General features: G+C 32.8%; 1 protein-coding gene across 2 annotated transcripts; it reads right to left on the bottom strand.

Moving 5' to 3' along the window:
- Positions 1-987: 987 nt before the first annotated feature.
- On the bottom strand, positions 988-16,146 carry LOC148614258 (uncharacterized). 2 transcript variants are annotated; one of them, XM_088588250.1, is made up of 7 exons: positions 15,993-16,146; positions 12,485-12,589; positions 10,702-10,900; positions 9,073-9,144; positions 5,363-5,509; positions 3,785-3,968; positions 988-2,419 (listed from the first exon to the last, which is right to left on the bottom strand). In XM_088588250.1, exons 1-7 carry the CDS (start codon positions 16,083-16,085, stop codon positions 2,302-2,304), a joined length of 918 nt encoding a protein of 305 aa, XP_088444376.1. In that variant the 5' UTR covers positions 16,086-16,146; the 3' UTR covers positions 988-2,301. The 2 variants fall into 2 exon arrangements, with proteins under 2 accessions (XP_088444376.1, XP_088444375.1); XM_088588249.1 differs by having other exon boundaries at positions 12,332-12,589.
- Positions 16,147-19,230: the final 3,084 nt, after the last annotated feature.

A 19,230-nucleotide genomic window follows, 5' to 3' on the forward strand; every position in this document is an offset into this window, starting at 1 on the left:
AACCTGTTGTTTCACAGAAGTTGTTCCCATACAACTGATGGCCATTATTATTTCTGCCAAGTGAGGTCACCATTGGCTGAATATTAGTCGAGATAAATGACCAAAATGTTTCCACTATGCTTTTCCCGAGTCACACAAAAAGTGGATTATTTGTAGAGAGCATCAAGGTCAACAACAAATTTCAGGAGTTGACCTTTGAAAACTGGTCAATCAGTAGCTTAGATGGCATCTGGCAGCCACCATGTTTAATAAAACAGGCAAAATTTTGGTTTTGCTTTATTCAGATTTTACTGTAATAGAAGTACAAGACCTTAAAAAAATAAAATGCTTCACAGGGCACAGTTTGATCTTATAGCTGAGGTCGAAATCTGAATAGGTTGGAAACAATAATCAAACTTGCTTATGATCTGAATTTGGATTGTGTTCCGATTTGACACAGCAAGTGAAAGTGTTCAAAGAACATTAAATTTGAAATTAAACTCTAGAAAGAAGAAATTGATATGAAGTTAAGACATCATTTCTTCTAACCATTTTTTGCCTCTATATCTTAAAATGTTCGGGCCATAACTTGTGTTTTTTGTGGTCACACAAAAGCCTGGTTAAAAATGTGACACTCCTTTGTAACTATAGCTATCACAACTTTGGAAGGTTGTGATCATGCCAAAGTACTATACCATTCTGCATTGTTTGTGCCGGTCTGAAGTTCAGAATTTCTAGCCTCTGTATGTCTTGTTTCATTTTCACTTTCAGTTTACTTTTATGTTACTGGAATACAGAGGTTAATATTTTGCTGTACCTGTGTATAATGTTGTCGTTTGGGCCAGCTGCAGCCTGCCCAGTGGTGTGAGGATATCCTTATTGTTCATTAAGGACCCATGGATGGCCTTGAATTGACTTATTTCATCCTGGTGGGGTTGTTGTCTCTTTGATTTACTCACCATATCCATTCTCCTTATATAGTTATATAGTGATTAAATAATACCAGCATACTAATTTAATTTTATTACAAACAGTTCAAGTGACAACATAGTAAAATCTATCTACATTGCAATCTATACACAATTTGAGTAAAAATTCATGATACTAATCAATAATGATATATTAGAGGTGTAATGATACTCTGAAATATCAAAACTGTAATATATTGTTTCAGCCATTTTAGTCAATATTGAGATTCCCAAGACCAAATATTTATTTGCATGTAGCTGTAACATTTGAAGTGAAAGGTGCTCTTTGCAAAGAAGGAAAAAAGGACCACAAGGAACTTAAAAACATGTATTATTTCATACACCTACATGTAGATACTTGTATGTATTTAGAGTATTTATCATCATGAAAACAAAATATATTATACTGTAAGAAGTAATATCATCATGAGATAATACTATATTTCATATTTAGATTACAAAATATTTTTTTTTTGCATTATAAGTGATTGTTCAATCCTATATCACACCCCTGATATATATTGCTACATCACAACCCTATTCAGAACACACTAGAAGTAAAATTAAAATACATTGTACATGAACATGATATTATGACAAAATCTTTATCACATGCCATTCATACCCTTGACTAATATCACCGCTGGGGCTTGTGGCCCTTGGGTTAATATAGGAGTCTCAGGATATATAATGAAAGAAGAGTATCAATACACCTCTAAATGACATAATGATATGATTGACTTAATACACCAAGACTGTTTAAAAAAAATAACAAATCATTACAACAACAAAGAATCTTTACAACAAATGACAATAGGACAGTAAACAAAACTTCTGATCAGAAAACAATTGTACAAATAAAACTTTTTCAAACTGATTTTGTACATGTATAATATAACTTTATTCCTTGATGGTTGTTGAAATAAACATAGAACTGTATTGTGAAAATTCGACTTCTATTTAGGAAACAATACATTTTATCATGAATTATGTGTCCATTCTCTTTGAACCCATATTCACATCTTGTTAACTTCATCCATATGGAAAAATGGCTACCACTTATATTAAAGTATTGAATAAGATACATTTACATGTATGATACCTGGTTACAACTGTCACCAGTAGAATTTGAATAAATTTACATAGAATAGTCAGTTCATTAGGGTTTTTGGGTTAATTACAAAAACATCATAAAAGCTCACTCAATTTAAGAGCCCCATAAAAATATTTTTACATTTATACTACATTCATTAAGCAGAATGTTCTGGAACTGTTAAATCTACTTTAACAATCACACATTGTAAAATACCCAATAGTCTTTCAGCCCACATAGAATTTCTGACTCATTTCCTGTTTACAACGCCATCTGTATGACAATAGGACAATGATCACTTCCCATTACATCCTGTTGTATGATATGTTCACATAAATCTTTCTTCAGTCTGTTAGACAGAACAAAGTAATCTAATCTCCTGAAAGTAGAATTAGGTCAAAAGTTTTTCTGACGATATATGTATTTCCATGTACTGTTTTATGTGAATTATAAGCTACTACAGACTTCTCTCAAAAGACTAGAGGGTTATAATGTGTACTATCAGCCCAAGACTAGCGGATTATAATGTGTAAGATGAGGTTTAATATCAGACCCAGATTATTGGATTATAATGTGTAAAATGAGGTTAAATATCAGCCCAACACTGGTGGGTTATAATGTGTAACATGAAGTTTACTATCAGCCCAAGACTAGTGGATTATAATGTGTAACATGAGATTTAATATCAGCCCAAGACTAGTGGATTATAATATGTAGCATGAGGTTCAATTTCAGGCCCAGACTAGTGGATTATAATTTGTAAGATGAAGTTTAATATCAGCCCCAGATTAGTGGATTATAATGTGTAACATGAGGTTTACTGTCAGCCCAACACTAGTGGATTATAATGTGTAAGATGAGATTTAATATCAGCCCCAGACAGGTGGGTTATGTGTAAGATAAGGTTTACTATCAGCCCCAGACTAGCGAGTTATAATATGTAACAGGGCATGAAGATTCCTATTTCCTATTACCTGAGGAAAGTGAAATATCACACGGGAAAGTAGGTACTTCCCATCTGGAAAGTAATTTTTTGCGAATAGTTTATTGCCGTCTTTCGGTAAATACCTATATAGGACTTATGTTTCTTATTGGATCCAACCGAATTTTCCATGTAAACTTCGTATTTTTTTTTACATTTCACTAGCTGGTACCGGATGATAAATTATTTTTGTAGTTCTGAAATTACGCTTTTGTGAACCAGTTTCAATGCATTTGGGTTTCCATTAATGGATGTCTATAAGGATCACTATTTTACGGTTATATAAATCAAACCAGTAATACCTGACTTTTGTAGTACAATTACCACCTTTTGTAACGTAAAACAACTCTAAGCTTATGTAAGATATAGCTTACCCAAAGAAAGACAAATGGTTTACAATATTCATTTTTCTAGCCGTAAGCATTATATGGAAACACTGCACTGGTTTACAATCAATAACAAAATTTGACACAATTGACATTCAAACATCTAAAACCCCTCCAGGTAGGCTCAAAGTAGAGGACTTTGCATCTTATTTTTTGAAATTTTCTCGGAGGAGTGCCCCCAAACCCCCTACCAGGTTCAGACCACTTTGAGGGATTCACGCAGGGACAGTGAAATTTCTTCAGGTAAAGTGAATTATTTTCTCAACTTATGGAAAAGTGAGGTTTAAACAAACTATTCATGCCCTGTGTAAGATGTGGTATACAATCGGCCCCAGACTTTAAAAGTAGGCTGTAATGTGTAAGTATATTAGTGTACCATCCTATATTTTTAGCTCTGGCATTCATCATGTATGTCCAAAATGAAAAACAATCTCTGGCATTTGGATACAATTCACGGAAAGAATCAAAGAAACCCTCAGCGAGCAAATCAGTAAATCCCTGTCTTTCATCGTCATGGAAACCTGCAGTTTTGTTTTTATTTGTTTTTGGATTCTTCAGATCTAAAAAGAAGAGATAAATGAATTTCATACTTCCTCCAAACAAAATAATTTAACATAAAGATATTTGTATAATCAAAATTACTTTAGTATAATCTACATGTACAATAAATAGTATTAATAGTTTTTTTGCTACATGCCTCATTCACTCATATACAAAATGTGCACTTGACACATAAAGTAGATTTTTTAATAGTATTGATCTAAAATTATCCATTATCTATTATTCAATTCAAAATTGGTGACACATTTTCAATAGTGCACATTCAAATTTATAATAGAATACATTCTAATTGAGTGGATGGAACTGTAACAATATAAAGCACCAGCTCAAAGTGAACCAAATGATAAACTTAAGCCTCCATGAATTACAGAATTACATGAATTATAAAATTACATGTCAGCAGTTCCAAGTCAAGGTTCACTTGGAAAAAGAAAACACTTATCCATACCTGCCAACTTTTGAAAATCCCCATAGGAGTTTAATGGTGGGACAATGTGTGAACGGACATTTTCAGGACATATTTTGCTAAACGCATGGGTTTTACTGTAGTAATGTATGAATGAGCCAACCACTATAGTATTAAAAGGCCTTTTTCAGTTGAAATACAAGCGCATGCAGTATAATAGACTGAAGTTTGTAAGCCCATTTTTTTGTAGTCAATTCCTCCAAACCGAATTGAAATTCTGAAGTTTTCATTAAAAAAAAAATAAGGAGACAACTTTTATTTCCATTCAAATTATTTCTACTACTTTAAAATACAATGAACATATCTTTCCTTCATTACATTAATATCAGTTGAAAGGGAGTCAGTGTTCAGTTTTGAACTTTAAAGGGATTTGTCCATACCAATTCTCTTGCCTTAACACCCCAGTTTTGGTCTAAGTGACAGAAAAGTACAAAGTATTATAACTGACTGAGGGTTTTATTTAACATCCTTGACTACCCTGTCAGGTCTGGTAATTTTATAATTTGTTTTTGTACTTGGTTCTACATATTTTTGACCTTTTAAAAGGACAGTTTTTGTCAAATTAATTGTGGAGTAGAAATACATTTTAAAATTAATTGCCTGTTCATAAAATAGTGGTAGATCCAATAAGGATTCATTTTCTAACTGTTAATCATCATCGATAACCCTGATCAGCTGATTGCTCATCAGAGATTATTTACCAGTCATAAAACGTAACCTTACCTGTTTGGACAACAATTAACACCTTCTGTTAGATTTATGACTCTCCTATTCAAATAAATGAGACTGAAACACAAATTTAGAAGTTTGAATTCAGAGTTTTATAGATTGGACAAATGGTCGAAATCGTGAAAACACAATTAAATGATTAAATCATTTAAGTAGGCAGGTATGCTTATCTGTTTGCATAATGTTAAATAACTTTACCTGCTGGTTCATGTGCAACATTGAGATCACCACAGTATATAACAGGTTTCTTAACATCAAGATCTTTCATATATTTCCTGAATGCTACATCCCATTCTTTTGTTCTGTATTTCAACCTTATAAGACCTTTACCAGAATTGGGTACATCTATAGTATAAATATAACAACATGGCATTAGTCAAAGACATGTTAACTGATTTAAATTGTGAATATTTATTATCTGTTAATTTATCAGAGGGTTATTGAGGAAGTTCCTCTGGTTTTTGAGTACCAACTTTGGCATTGTCTGTTAAGGTTTACTGGTATTTAATATAATTTTTCTATGATATTCTTTTCTTGACACCCAAGTTTCAATTACAAAACAACTCTTAAGCTTCCATCCTGACAGAATTCTATTTGTGTATCTATAACACGGTCACGTCAATTTAAAGATTGATTGATTGTTGGGGTTTAATGCCCAAGCAGCAATATTTCAGCTATATTCAGGTGATTCAATTATAAGAAAAAACTACTCATAGACATTTTATCACTACTTGGTTGGTATACTCTGAATAAGTAGTATACCGTATTTCCGGACTATAAGTTGATGTGTTGTATAAGTCGAATTGCCTAAATTTGACCAAAATCAACAAAAAAAATATAGATACGTGAAGGGTCAGACGTGTGCATTTATATCGTACATGTCAGCAGAGATCCAAGTTGAGTGGTTTGTTTTCAACAGCATATTATTCCAGCGATGTTACTAAGTAAAAGATTTCCGAATTATTTAAATTTGTGTTTGTTAAAGTGTACTTTGTCCACAAGTTCATTTATTTTCTATTGAATGGCGTTTCAATGGCTCTGAAGCCATAGATCGTCAGGAGCAGGGGTCGCGCTGGGCTTTGCCAATGTCGCAATTTGCGATTTTTTATTTTATCTGGCGACAAAAATAGCCCATTGGCGATTTTCTTGGCGCCTAGATTTTGTACATTTAAATTGACAGGAAGTTTATCAGCAACAGATATTCTCTCTAATTAAACAATTGTGTTGACACCTGGCCTGAGTTAATTGACTATGACCAATTTACGCCTGAAGGCAATTAAAGGTAATTAGACCAGGCTACTGGACTGACAATATCCTCATAGGAGGTGTCAATCAAATGTAAATATATTACTGAGCAATCAAAACTCTCATCATCTGGTCAAAGGTAAACACAATTAAGGCCATGTGCAGCCCTATTTAACCATGTAATACATTCAGAAACAGACTTACCTAATAACAGAATAAACTAAATCCAATTAACAATGATTATCCCATCAGGAAGTGTCTAAATACTTTGAAATGAAAGAATTGATAAAAGAAAATGGATGACATTTGTTTACACTTTTGCCATGTGATTTTTTTGGCGGGAAAATCGGTAAACAAAATAGAATGGGGATTCCCAATATCTAATTAAGGAAATGCTATTCAGATATCAAGACACAATTAATGGTCCATGGTACAAACTGTAGTTTGATGGAAATTTTATCACTTGGAAAAAAAAAAAGAATCAAGCTTGTTAAAAATAATAAAAAAATAAATTATATTGTATTAGATGAATTAGACCATAAAGGACAAAGGTGAACATGTTTTAAAATCAGGGACTGTATGAGAATAGTAATATAGTCTTTGATAGAAGTAAAATACCTGTTTCTGGAGTAGTACTTAATATTTTATGCATATTTTAGTGACAGACTAAAAAACCTAAAAAGCTAAAAACCTACTTTATACATGCATCAAGAGCGAATCTTGGGTACATGTATGTCATGACTGGAGAGGTTATTTTGATGAATTGACAAAGATAATTCATCAGTGAACTTAATACTGTCTTTTTTTTTAAAAATTGTAATTTTTTTTTGGCACCCTTTGGCTCTAATTTCTGAAAACTGGCGATAAAAAAAATGGCAGCTGGCGATATTTCTGGCAACAGAATTTTTAAAGGCAGAGCAGCCCCTGAGGAGTACAAAATTGTAAACATGTCAAACATGAGCAGACATGTGTGAAATAAGCAGGAATTTCATTTGATGAATTGGTCGTAATAATGAGCAGTAATTAGTAAACAGTATTACCTGGTATTACGAAATACAATAAAAAATAATTATTACTTGCAAATTTGGTTGCAATTAGCAATTTAGGTAACGCCTTAATTGAATTATAATTTGAGCCACATGCGAATGTGTTAAGACATACCATAAATGGGTATAAATTTGCATATTAAAGGACAGATAACTCCAAAACACTCAATAGTGTTTTCCAAGTTGAAAAAGAGTTTTGTTAACATGTCTTCTAGAGCATATTTATATATTTTAACAGTTTCAAAGTCTCAAACTTTATATTAACATAATCGTATTCATTCATAAAGGATAGTGGCAATGATCAATATTGTTCGAATTCAATCGCCGGTTTCACTGTTTGAGTGACGGCCATGACAGCTTTCGTTGATTGCTGTTTACCAAAAATTTTTAATTAAAGCAATCGAAAGTGAACTAAACAGATCTAATGAAAAGCATTGTCGATGAATATTTTTCTTGTAAAATCCTTAAATAAGTCGAAGTGGACGATAAGTTGAGGCTGACACTTTGCTGAAAAAAAATATTGACTTATAGTCCGGAAAATATGGTAAATGCTATTTTTTTTACTGTTGAAAACACTGGATCACTTGACAGGTCATTGGCTACTACTTGTATATTCAGGTATCTTCCAATGCTAAATTTATGCAAAATCTTATCACCAAAATAGAATTTCAGTTATTGCAAAAATAGTGTACACAAAGCAAAGAGAAGCCCCAACATAGACAGAGAGAAGCAGACACTGAAAATGTCCAATTTAAAGGGAAAGGCCACCTTTGCATAAAGTTAGGCTGTTATGATAAATCATACCCACGTAAACAGAAATAAATAACCTTTAATGCAAAATGCGCTTTTATAAAATTCTCAAGGCTATGCACAGTTCAAAATCTTTGAAATATATGTAGACAGCCATCTTACAGAACTCTCCTATTTGAAGGAAGATCATAAGCAGACTTCACTGATTTTTACCGATAGCTTCCAATTGGCTCGCAACATCGCTAAGTCGGTTTGGTACTGATACATGCACTGCAAATAATATGAAAACAAAGAATATTCCGTAACTATTTCTACAACTCTGTTTATCTAATCACCAAAACATGTTGTCTTGTCAAGCTTACGATTGCCCGAATGATAAAACAGAAATATTCTAAAAGTTTTTTGACCAGCAACACAAACATATATGAAGTAGCCAATAGATTTTCCAATGACATACTAGTCATCTGGCTGCAAATGCCGTTGTTCGTCAGTCTGACATTGGCTTACATGTTGTGCCTCAATCTCCTCTTGTTTATTTTGGGTTGAAATTATGGGGAGAGGTCCCAAATTTGTGACTTCTTCGGACATCGTAATCAATTACCCATTTTCTTTCACTTTACAAACCAACTTCGTGACATCACAGCTCAACAGATCATGGTGGTGTCCACTTTATGTTCCACTTTTATCAGTCTGTCCCAAAACTTTTTCAGCTACTAGCCCAAATTCTCAATTTCTAAGATTTCCATTATATGAAACTAATTTCTACTAGCCTTATCAATTTCTTTCACAGGTAGTTAAAGGCATATGACTACTGGTTAAAAGCAAACACAGTCTATCACTAACCCAATACATGCATACACTACTTACAAGCTCCTACCAAATAGAACTTGTCATACTCTGCTGTTATCAACCTGCCTTCCTGGTCAAGCTTATCAACACCTGTAGAAATACAAGAACCAATGGGTTATAAAGGATTTAATACATTTCTATGTAAGCATTATTTATATAAAAAAACAACTGTAAACAAATCTAACTGAATTAAACAAGTATACTATTGGTCCAGTTAAACATCTAGCATGCATTGCCATAGTCTCAGTTTACTGAACAATTTGTTTCCTTCCTAAGATTTCTGTCAACCCCAAAAACATTACTTTACTGATGACACTTAATAGTTAATACATTATGCCAAAACATAATACAACTGTTTCCTGCTACCCTTCCTGCTATATTTTTTGTGCCTACCCTAAACATTTTATGGCCATTTTGGCTCAAGCTCCTTTAAAGTATATACATGTATTGTGTCCTCATTAAGTCAGTGTAAACTGTTTCGGAAAAATAAACTAATTTCACTACCTATCTACCCTATTTTTATTTGCTGGTATCAGGAAACAAGACTTTTTTTGCCTATTTTACAATGTATCAAGTTTGTTACAATTCTTATGCTTTGATGTTGGTCTCTGACATCCCTCAACATAAACATATCAGAGATAAGATGACATTCATTCCCACCAACATATTAATATTGGCCAAATAAGATGACATTCATTCCCACCAACACATTAATATTGGCCAAATCAGATGACATTCATTCCCCCAACATATTAATATTGGCAAAATCAGATGACATTCATTCCCGCCAACACATTAATATTGGCCAAATAAGATGACATTCATTCCCACTAACATATTAATATTGGCGAAATAAGATGACATTCATTCCCACCAACATATTAATATTGGCCAAATAAGATGACATTCATTCCCACCAACATATTAATATTGGCCAAATAAGATGACATTCATTCCCACCAACATATTAATATTGGCCAAAAATAGTGGCATGCAGATCTCATCTAAAAGATAATTTTGAATGTGTCCTTCCCTACAGTTGGACAAGACAGATGTGACACATATATTAAATCTTTTTCCTAAAACTGTAAATGCACTCATATTTGTGAATATCTATTTTTGTGTTATGACAAAATTTTTAAAAACGTTTTGGAGTTAAAATTTGTATAGAGCTTCTTAATTTTCAACCAAAATTCATCTTTGACTTAACCACAAATATTGGTAAGTTGCCAAGTAACCCTGATCGTGAGAGTCGCACATGAAAATTGTGCTCATCATCATATTGCTCTGATGACTCTCCAGGACACTGGAATATAAAGTTTAATGACCCACAATGACACAAATTTGAAAAATCAGAAAAAAACTGCAAATTTGCAAAAACAAAGCTTTACCTAGTTTCAACAAAAAATATTAAAATCATCTTGATTATTTAATATGTGCATATATGTATAAACATATGTTTAAACCTAGATGAATTTGTATGTGATAATAAAATAGAACATGAATGGTGGTTATGCATCCAAAATAGATTGTAACTTACTATGACACTGTGACATTTCAATTTAGGAATACAATGTTATAACCCTCATATTATCCTTCATACTATAGTAGCTCTGCAACAGTACTTGTAACATTTGAAATATTTACCCATGCCAAAAGTGACTTTAGTTGGTTTTTCTTTTGAGTACAAAGCCGTCCCAGCATACCCTTCTGTATCACCTGAGGAGAAGTACGAGTGGTATCCTTTCACCTGTAATTTTTCAGGTAACTTTGCCTGTGAACACTTAGTCTCTTGAATACAGAAAATATCTGGTTTGTACTTGTCAAGATAATCAATGCCATCTTTCTGAAAAGGTACCAGGAAAACTTATAGAGGACACCAATTCTAAATTAATGTTTGATATGCAAATACAACAGTCATTAATCAAATGTTCATTAATAAATGTATATACATTCATTTACATATACTGTCAATATTTTTATATTTTACTTTATTATTTTTGCTCTCAGTGCATTTTCTTACACAAAGTGAAAAGACGAGGTACCAGCAATTAGTTACTTTTCCATTGCTTAGAAGTATTGTTTGTAAGTCTGAAATGATACAGTTACCTCAAAATACGATATGTATCATTTTACTTCCAAACGATACAATTACTTTTGATACGATTCAATACATTTTTACATTTTGTGATTTTAACTATAGTTATGGATTTTAATTGTATTCATTTATCTTCCACAGTGAATGCAAAGTATTTCAAAACTTGTGATCCAAAGTTAGCAGGAGGTCTTTCAACTTTATTTGATCAGAACTGATCTTATGACAGTCAAAATCTTTTCAATAAATTACTACTCCTACAATTTCAAATAGTTGCAAACTTACATGCATATCATAATTTACACAAACAATGTATTAGTTGTTTTTACTAACAGACAACCATCTGATTAAAATAAGATCTACTGATTTCTCTGTTTAGTCACTGTATACAGGATCTTACAAGGCAACATTCATTTCCTATTACTATAAACTTTCTTATCAGCCAACCAGATGTCAGCTTTCATAATTGCAAAACATTATTTGAAGGAAAAAACCCAAGAATTCTGAAAAAATCATCTGAACAGTAAGTAGAACGAAGTATTGTTAGATCCAACATGACTGAATGGAACTATCACTATGCTCGGACACCACTGACATTCCATGACTGAATGTTTGTTAGTTTGTTTGGGTTTAACGTCCGAGCAGCAATATTTCAGCTATATTCAGACGATGAATGTGAAATTGATGATAAAATGAACATGAAATGATGATGAAATGAAGAAGGGATGGGACACAAGGACAATGGGGTCGACAAATTTTGATTGCCACTGGAAATAGGGAGAGGTGGGTAGGGTTGGGCAATTTAGCATCCTGTTACGGAGCCCTATAGTTCCTATTCCGGGAGAATACCATAGTAGGGTTCTTTAACGTACGAGGAACGTGGCATCTTTCCCAACAAGGTGCACCACTATGGTTTGCAGTCAGGTTTTTTCCATATTACAGCCTGACAACCCCAGCATGTAACACGTCAGGGGTACCCCATTCTACCACCTGGGGCACACATCCCAGTTGCTCTGTGGGCAAAGTGCCCTAGCCCCAGGCTAGGGTTCTGAGCACTATTTAGTCGCCTTTTACGACAAGCTTAGCAATGCTGCAGGCCTATTCTTTTAACACCCAGGGCCCATGACTGAATGTAAAATTAGATCAAATCCTAAATAGATACGTGTAGTATCAGATAGTTACCGCTAACCATGCTCTGACACCATTGACATTCCATGATACAATAGTTTTATTAAACTTTCTCCCATCTTTTGTTTTAGCATTAGGGTTAATAGCTGTGGGGAAGGACGTGTCAACATCATCAGGAAGGTCGGAGGCATCGCTGGCAGTACTTGCTTTCTTATCTAATTTGGACTTCTTTGCTTCTGGTTCCCCATCTGACTTGCCTTTCTTGCTGCCCTTCTTAGCATTAGATTCTTCGCCAGTTTCACTCTTTGCTCCCTAAAAGTGGAAGTATTGGTTCTAGTGAAAATATCTTGTGATTTAAATTAGGAATAATTTAAAGGGATGTGATGAATTATATTCTATTCTACTTAGTCTGAAATATAATAATAAAGTCTAATTCATGATGGATCAGGATGAAAATTAATTTTTGCATTGTATATGAAAAATCTCTGATGAATCTGAATGAGTACTGTTTTAATGGTTAGTTGTTGAAGCAGTGATAAATTATTCTTTTAATTCCAAGAATCTTAATGACCTGACTAATGTGGTGTGAAAATTTGTAGCACAATTTCACAGAGATCCAATACATTTCAACTCAACACTGCTGACTAATCATATGGCACATGTGACTATACAACTACATGTATTTGTGGCGTAAAAGTATCCATAAGCAATGTCTAATCCATATTATTATATTAAATTTAAAGGAATGTTGTTCAATTCATTATGATGTGAATGTTCAACAAACGAAGATTATATTCAATCATTGACACTGTATTAGTGAACAACAGGTATGAAAAATATTTGCTGGCTTCTGAGTCAATCTACAAATCGCCACACTATATATTGCCATTGTCCAAGTGACTTATACTGTAGATCCGGAAACCTACAGATAATTAAATATTTTATTCATAGACCTGGGTGAAGTCAAATAAATACTAGTAATTGTGATCTGATCTTTCATTTTCAGCACACCATAAATCCTGTTCATTACATGCCAGGCACTGATCTTCACTTGCCATACGTGTGTGCTCTATGAGAACATGCAAGTGCAAGTTAACAGGGTGCAGAATGATGAGAACAAAAATTTATTGTCAGGAAAAGATGTGTCGCAGAAAGAATGCAGTCACCATTAATTATTTCAAGAACTAAAATGTCTTCGCACATAAAAAAATAATTGAACAGCAAAAGAGGATTGAAAGTATTTGCTATGTTTACTTTGTGAGAATGTCACATTGCAATCAATGTCGTGCCTTTTACTAAAGTCCCAAAGTCAGTTCCAAAAACAAACAATACAAAATGCCAGAATTTTTGGTAAAAGAACAAATTTATGCATTTATTGTTCAAAATGTTTAAACATTCTACCAATTTAAAATATTTTTTTTAATTCTTATGATAAATTTTACTTCAATATCTCTGCTGGCTTTGTTTTGCATGTATCATTCAAAATGAAACCTAATATTTGTCTAAATGAACTGATGTGTTCACTTTTAGGACACATACTGTAATGTGTAACCCATATCCGTACCAATTTTTCCCCGTACCCAAAAACTCTTTATCCAATGTCTTCATTATTACGTGAGCTGAAAAGCTGTATACCTTTACAAAATGATATGATGGCTATGCTACAATCAATGATTTTTATTGGATTTTCAGTTTTCAAAACTACCGAAATGTGTAATCCAAAATCAAAGTCCAGTATTTTTGTTATCTGTACACTTTTATCATGTACATTTTATTTTACATCAGAACACAATAATATTATTAAAATATTCAAGGGCGATAAATGAAAATCGCATCAGATACAACTTAAGTGACTTCCTCTTTTCATTCTGGATAAGATTGTATCCATTCTCAGCTGGTACAGTGATTCGGGCTAGGTACAGTACAGAATACAAACTCTGGCTGTTCTTTTTTTTTTTTAAACAATTTCAAATCTTTCAAAATGCCATCCAAAGTCTTAAAGTGAAGTTTTAACCTCTGAATAACTTACAGAAAAAGGTAAAATTCAGACAGGTGAGTGAGAAATAGTCAATTATTAGTTTGATACGGTAACCACCCGTTACATATTTCTGGACTTTTGAGAACATAAAATCAACTGAGTTTGAAAATATCATAAATGTTTTCAGCTTGTAACTTCAACTGACTTAAAACACCATTCAGCACTTTTGGACCTAGTTTCCGTATAACATTCATTTAAAACTAAAATTAGGTTGTCAAGATTACACATTGGGAAACAAAATAAAAACGAAATGAAACAAATCCCCCCCAAAAAAAAAGAAAAAAAGAAAAGAGAAATTTAAATCGAAATTTTGAATCATTAGTATTGTATGGATATGTAGTTTTAGAAGTGGTGAAAGCACTGATTCTGTTGAAGTAATTAATCTTATGGAAATACAGAAAAAAAACAAAAACAAAAACAAATTACCACCAGTGGATTGTAAAGATTTCAAAATACCTCTAAATATCTCGACTTCCGAGGTTCAACGCCATCGCCGCTTTGATTAATCAAGAAAATGATGTAATTTTAAGACTTTGGGTAAAGTTTTGAAAGATAGGGAGGTTGGTAGTGCGTTTTTCGATATTCTTGCGAGGGCAAAATTTTCAATTTTGAGTCAAATTCAACACATTAGAAAATGGTCAAAAATCCATTGCATGACAATAAAAAATATATGTAATTGAAGTCGAGACATTTCTCTTTCTAAATATTTAACTTTCATTGTTATTGGAGTTGTTGGTCATATGGTACAAAACTTTGAAATGACGATACTTTGAGAAAAATGGCCGTCGGAAAAACTACGTGTCAACGATCATACCTATTTCAAAATTCATTCCGCAAGCTGTTACTGGACCGATTTTCTTCATTTATGGCTTAATTTTTTTTGAAAATATCTTCAATTTTGATAATCCGGTTGTCATGATAATTTTTTGGTTCAAAAATATATTTTTTACGTAATTTAAAGGAAAAACATGTTGAGAAAAAAAACAGTTTTTTGCGTACCCGGAATGCACTGACAGTCAGATTCCAAAAATTTAATCCTTTCAGTGGAATCGATTGGATATTAGGGTGGTCAGGGCGTGGTTTTCACAAAAATTAAAGCGGGACCAGTTATCGTTCTTGCTAAGTGGATGTTACTGACCAGCCATAGCTTCTGCTAAGATTTTCGAACACTCATGGAAAAATGCCTTTTACCGACTCTTTTCTGGACAGACTTTTGACTGGTGGTGCAGACAACGATGGACCTGGGCCATGAAGGCCAATCACTTACGGTAAGTACCTAAATTATGTCTAATATAAGCGTAATCGTCCTGTTTCCGTAAGGTCAAATTCTAGAATGACCTTCTGTCATCTGCAAGCTTAAAAACTTCTTTCACCTTCTTGGAAGGTCCGATTTTTGTTTGATTCTGTATGAGCTAATAAAAAAAGGTTACTCTCATTTAGCATTAGTTGGAATATGTTTCCATTAAAATTGTACAGATGACAGAAATACTGGCATTTGATTTAATCAATCATTAAATCTAGCCTAACCATCACATCATTTTGTAAACATGTACCACCTTCCACTGTAGTTCCAGATGGAAATATCATGTAAAAATGAAGAAATTGACAAAATAGTACGGTTTAAGAATGATACACTAAAATCAGACCTAACATTTCTCTACGACTTGTGATATTTACTTTTCGTTTTGGTGGCATGACAATAGATCTATGGATACTTAAAAAGTTCTTCTGAAATGTCGGTCTCAGCAAATTTCTGTAAACAATAGACATTCCATTTCCCGCCAAATTTTACTTTTTTAAGAACGAATAATTTTAGAAAATATTGCATGCTCCAGTGTAATAGTTTTTTAGTAATTAAAATAATATGCATGAAATGAATTATAAAAATTTCCGTGAATTTCATTTCACAGAATGGATATCTCTATATTAATATAATACTGATACCTGTTTCGTTTGTCACGAAAATTTAACTTTTCAATTTACCGAGCACCTGTCGGAAGTTTACATTTGCTAAGTTACGCATGGCAGTTCTCAATGCTGACCCCGGATCTTTTGATTGACAGTGGACGTCATGAACTGACTGGCCTAAATAAGTATTTATAAGACGTTGTTGATACATTGCAAACTGGTGCAGTAAATTCTTATTTGATTTTTATGTCTAAACAAGCCAACATTATGATGTGACATTTGCCTGTTTTAATTTAAAATTTAAAATAGCATTACAATGTTGTAATGTAGGAGAAAAAACACAAATTTCTTCTTGGCTCTTGCTAAATACTCAGCTTTGGTTGAATTAAATATTCCATCAAGAAATGAATTGATTGCCTATGTGAAATGGATTATTTTGAAGATGACTTATACCGCTGCATAATTCAGGGTGACAAGAAAACTTTTCAGGATTATTATAAAAGAGGACTAGATATTAACCATGCGTTCAGAAGCAACGATAGACCAGACAGGATTGGCCAAACAATGCTAGAAGTGGCAGTTGAAAATGATCAAATAAACATTGTTCAAACTTTGGTGGAGAATGGATGTAACACAAACTTAAAGTATATTGTAGATGTTTATAACTATACCTGTATATTAAAACCTTATAAAAAGAAAGAACGGTTAAAGTTGACCATTCTTTACAAGTGTATTGTGAAGGAAGATGTTCCAATGATCAAACTCCTTGTGCAAGGTGGATTTGATGTGAACATTGTAGATGAAAGAGGATGGTCTCCCTTATTGCATGCTGTTGATATGGACAATTATGACATGGTTAAGGCAATTCTTATCAACGAAAAGTGTGATGTAAACATATGTGATTCTGCAAATCTTAGGCCCCTCCATATTGCAGCAATGCATGCCAATCATAAAATTGCCTCTCAACTTCTCCGTAGAGGGGCTAAAGTCGATGTGGTTCAAATAAGGGGCTGGACACCACTTATTCTTACATGTCGTGCTGACTGTGTGCAAACGACTAGATTATTGTTACTGAATGGAGCCAATCCAAACCATATTGGACTAAACGGACACACACCATTGTCCACTGCTCTTCAATTCAGTACTTGCAAAGAAATACCAGAGATGTTACTTGAGGCTGGTGCCTCAGCAGATATTACCTTAATTAAAAGATGCCAAAGTGAAAAGTTTCACAATATTGTCCTCCATCCAGAATTAATGACGCTTATCAAATTTTGTGCAGAGGCACCTCAAACATTAAGAACTCTTTCATGTCTTGTAATTAGACATTCATTAATCCACTCTGCTCAAAGAGATCACTTAATGAAAAAAGTTGAACAATTACCATTACCAAAGCTTATAAAGGAATACATTTTACTGGGACATTTACTGTGATCAGTTATGCTAACCTAAATGTATATTCAACTCATGGTCAGAGGAAATTTGGACTTATTACTATTGTATGTTTCCAACTATTGTAACAGATGCACGTGTTAGGCTATGACAATCAATCAGTAAGATTTTTATGATGAGGTATTCAAAAAAATTAAGACAAACACAATTCTTAACTTAAAGGCAAAATCTGTTCAATTGTTTTATTAGTTGTCATTACTTTTATTACATGTGTTTTAAGTAGCACTCCAGCTAAGGATCATGCAAAATGTGATTCATGGGTAAAAAAGCCTACATATTTTTATTTTTGATATTTTGTTTAAAATGCTTTAGTAAACAGAAATTAACATTTGGTTTTTCATATAACCCATGCTCTTAGGAGATAAAAATTGTATAGAATGCACTGTAGATTTGAAAATTAAGGGAGATAACTCTCTCTATTTTAAGATGAAAACTTCTGTAACAATACTTTAAAGAAGAAATGGGTATTTTCAGTTTATATCACATTAGGCCCTAAAAATGAAAAATAGTCAAATCAATATGGATATTGCATAATATGTAGTAAAATGTATGAACATTAACTTTGCCAAAAAAGTCTTTTTTGCAGTTCATCCATGGATACTAAACATAGAAATCCTAATGCAAAATGGAACAAAAATGTGTAATTTCTGCTAAAATGGGGAAAAACAGTTGATTTCATTACATTTTCCTTTGAAGGAGAAATGGCCTTATGCTTGGCATACTGTGGATCGAAAAACTAACTGCAAACCTCCTTATTTCATAAGAAAGTGAAGAAAACTGCATATATTAGAATAATACTTTGTGAGCTCATTTTGAACTTAATGTGGTAACAATTCATAAGTTTTTTTTGTAGGGGGTTAAGTCAATTTTAGCACAAAATATGTCAATAAGTCAGTTTAGTGGGTAGACTAAAATCTCCATTAAATAACATGGTTGGAAACTGGTATTAACCAGTATATACACCTTGTAGGTTAGATTTCTGTCCTGAATAATTTTTTAAGGTAACTTTTACAAGCAAAAAGAGTATTAAAAAAAATTATGGAAGAATTTAAAAAAAAAACATATTTTGATTTACTCTTTATTTTTGGGTTTGCTTTTTGGCACTATTTCACTTTTAACTTAAATATTATATATTTATGGCATAGTTCTAATATCTCTAATTTGTATGTAATGTTTCAGTGTTCATATACACTGTACTTACCTTGAGTCATTATACTTTTATCATCAGTTTGCTGTTTATGTATTGCCAGAACTGTTTTGACTAACATTTGTTTACAGTTGTTGATAATGAATCATCCCCTTACATAAAGGTGTGTTTACACTTATTGAAGACCTTTTGGTGGTCTCTGAAAGTATTTACCATTTTGTATTTAGGTTATATGCTGGGGCATTTGTAACATTTCACCATTTTTTTCTCTTGTCTGGATTTTAAACTGACCAAAACTTAAATATGACCTTGGCTGTAATCCATAAGACCCTTATTGTTTATCAGACCAAAGAAACCGATGTACATTGAGTTCTGGAATGCATTTATACGGTATTTAAACTAGAGCAT

The sequence above is a fragment of the Perna viridis genome, chromosome 6, assembly GCF_037379345.1.
Source record: "Perna viridis isolate PV_CMFRI_1.1 ecotype Kerala chromosome 6, ASM3737934v1, whole genome shotgun sequence".
In the NCBI taxonomy this organism is placed as follows: domain Eukaryota; kingdom Metazoa; phylum Mollusca; class Bivalvia; order Mytilida; family Mytilidae; genus Perna; species Perna viridis.

Excerpts from the sequence above, each read along its gene's own strand:
- LOC148614258 (XM_088588249.1), bottom strand. The coding sequence starts at position 16,085 with ATGTCTATTGTTTACAGAAATTTGCTGAGACCGACATTTCAGAAGAAC. Across the intron at positions 10,901-12,331 it reads GTGTCAGAGCATGGTTAGCG|AAAGATGGCATTGATTATCT; the intron begins GTAACTATCTGA and ends GTACCTTTTCAG. Across the intron at positions 2,420-3,784 it reads AGAGCTAAAAATATAGGATG|GAGATTAGATTACTTTGTTC; the intron begins GTACACTAATAT and ends TTCTACTTTCAG.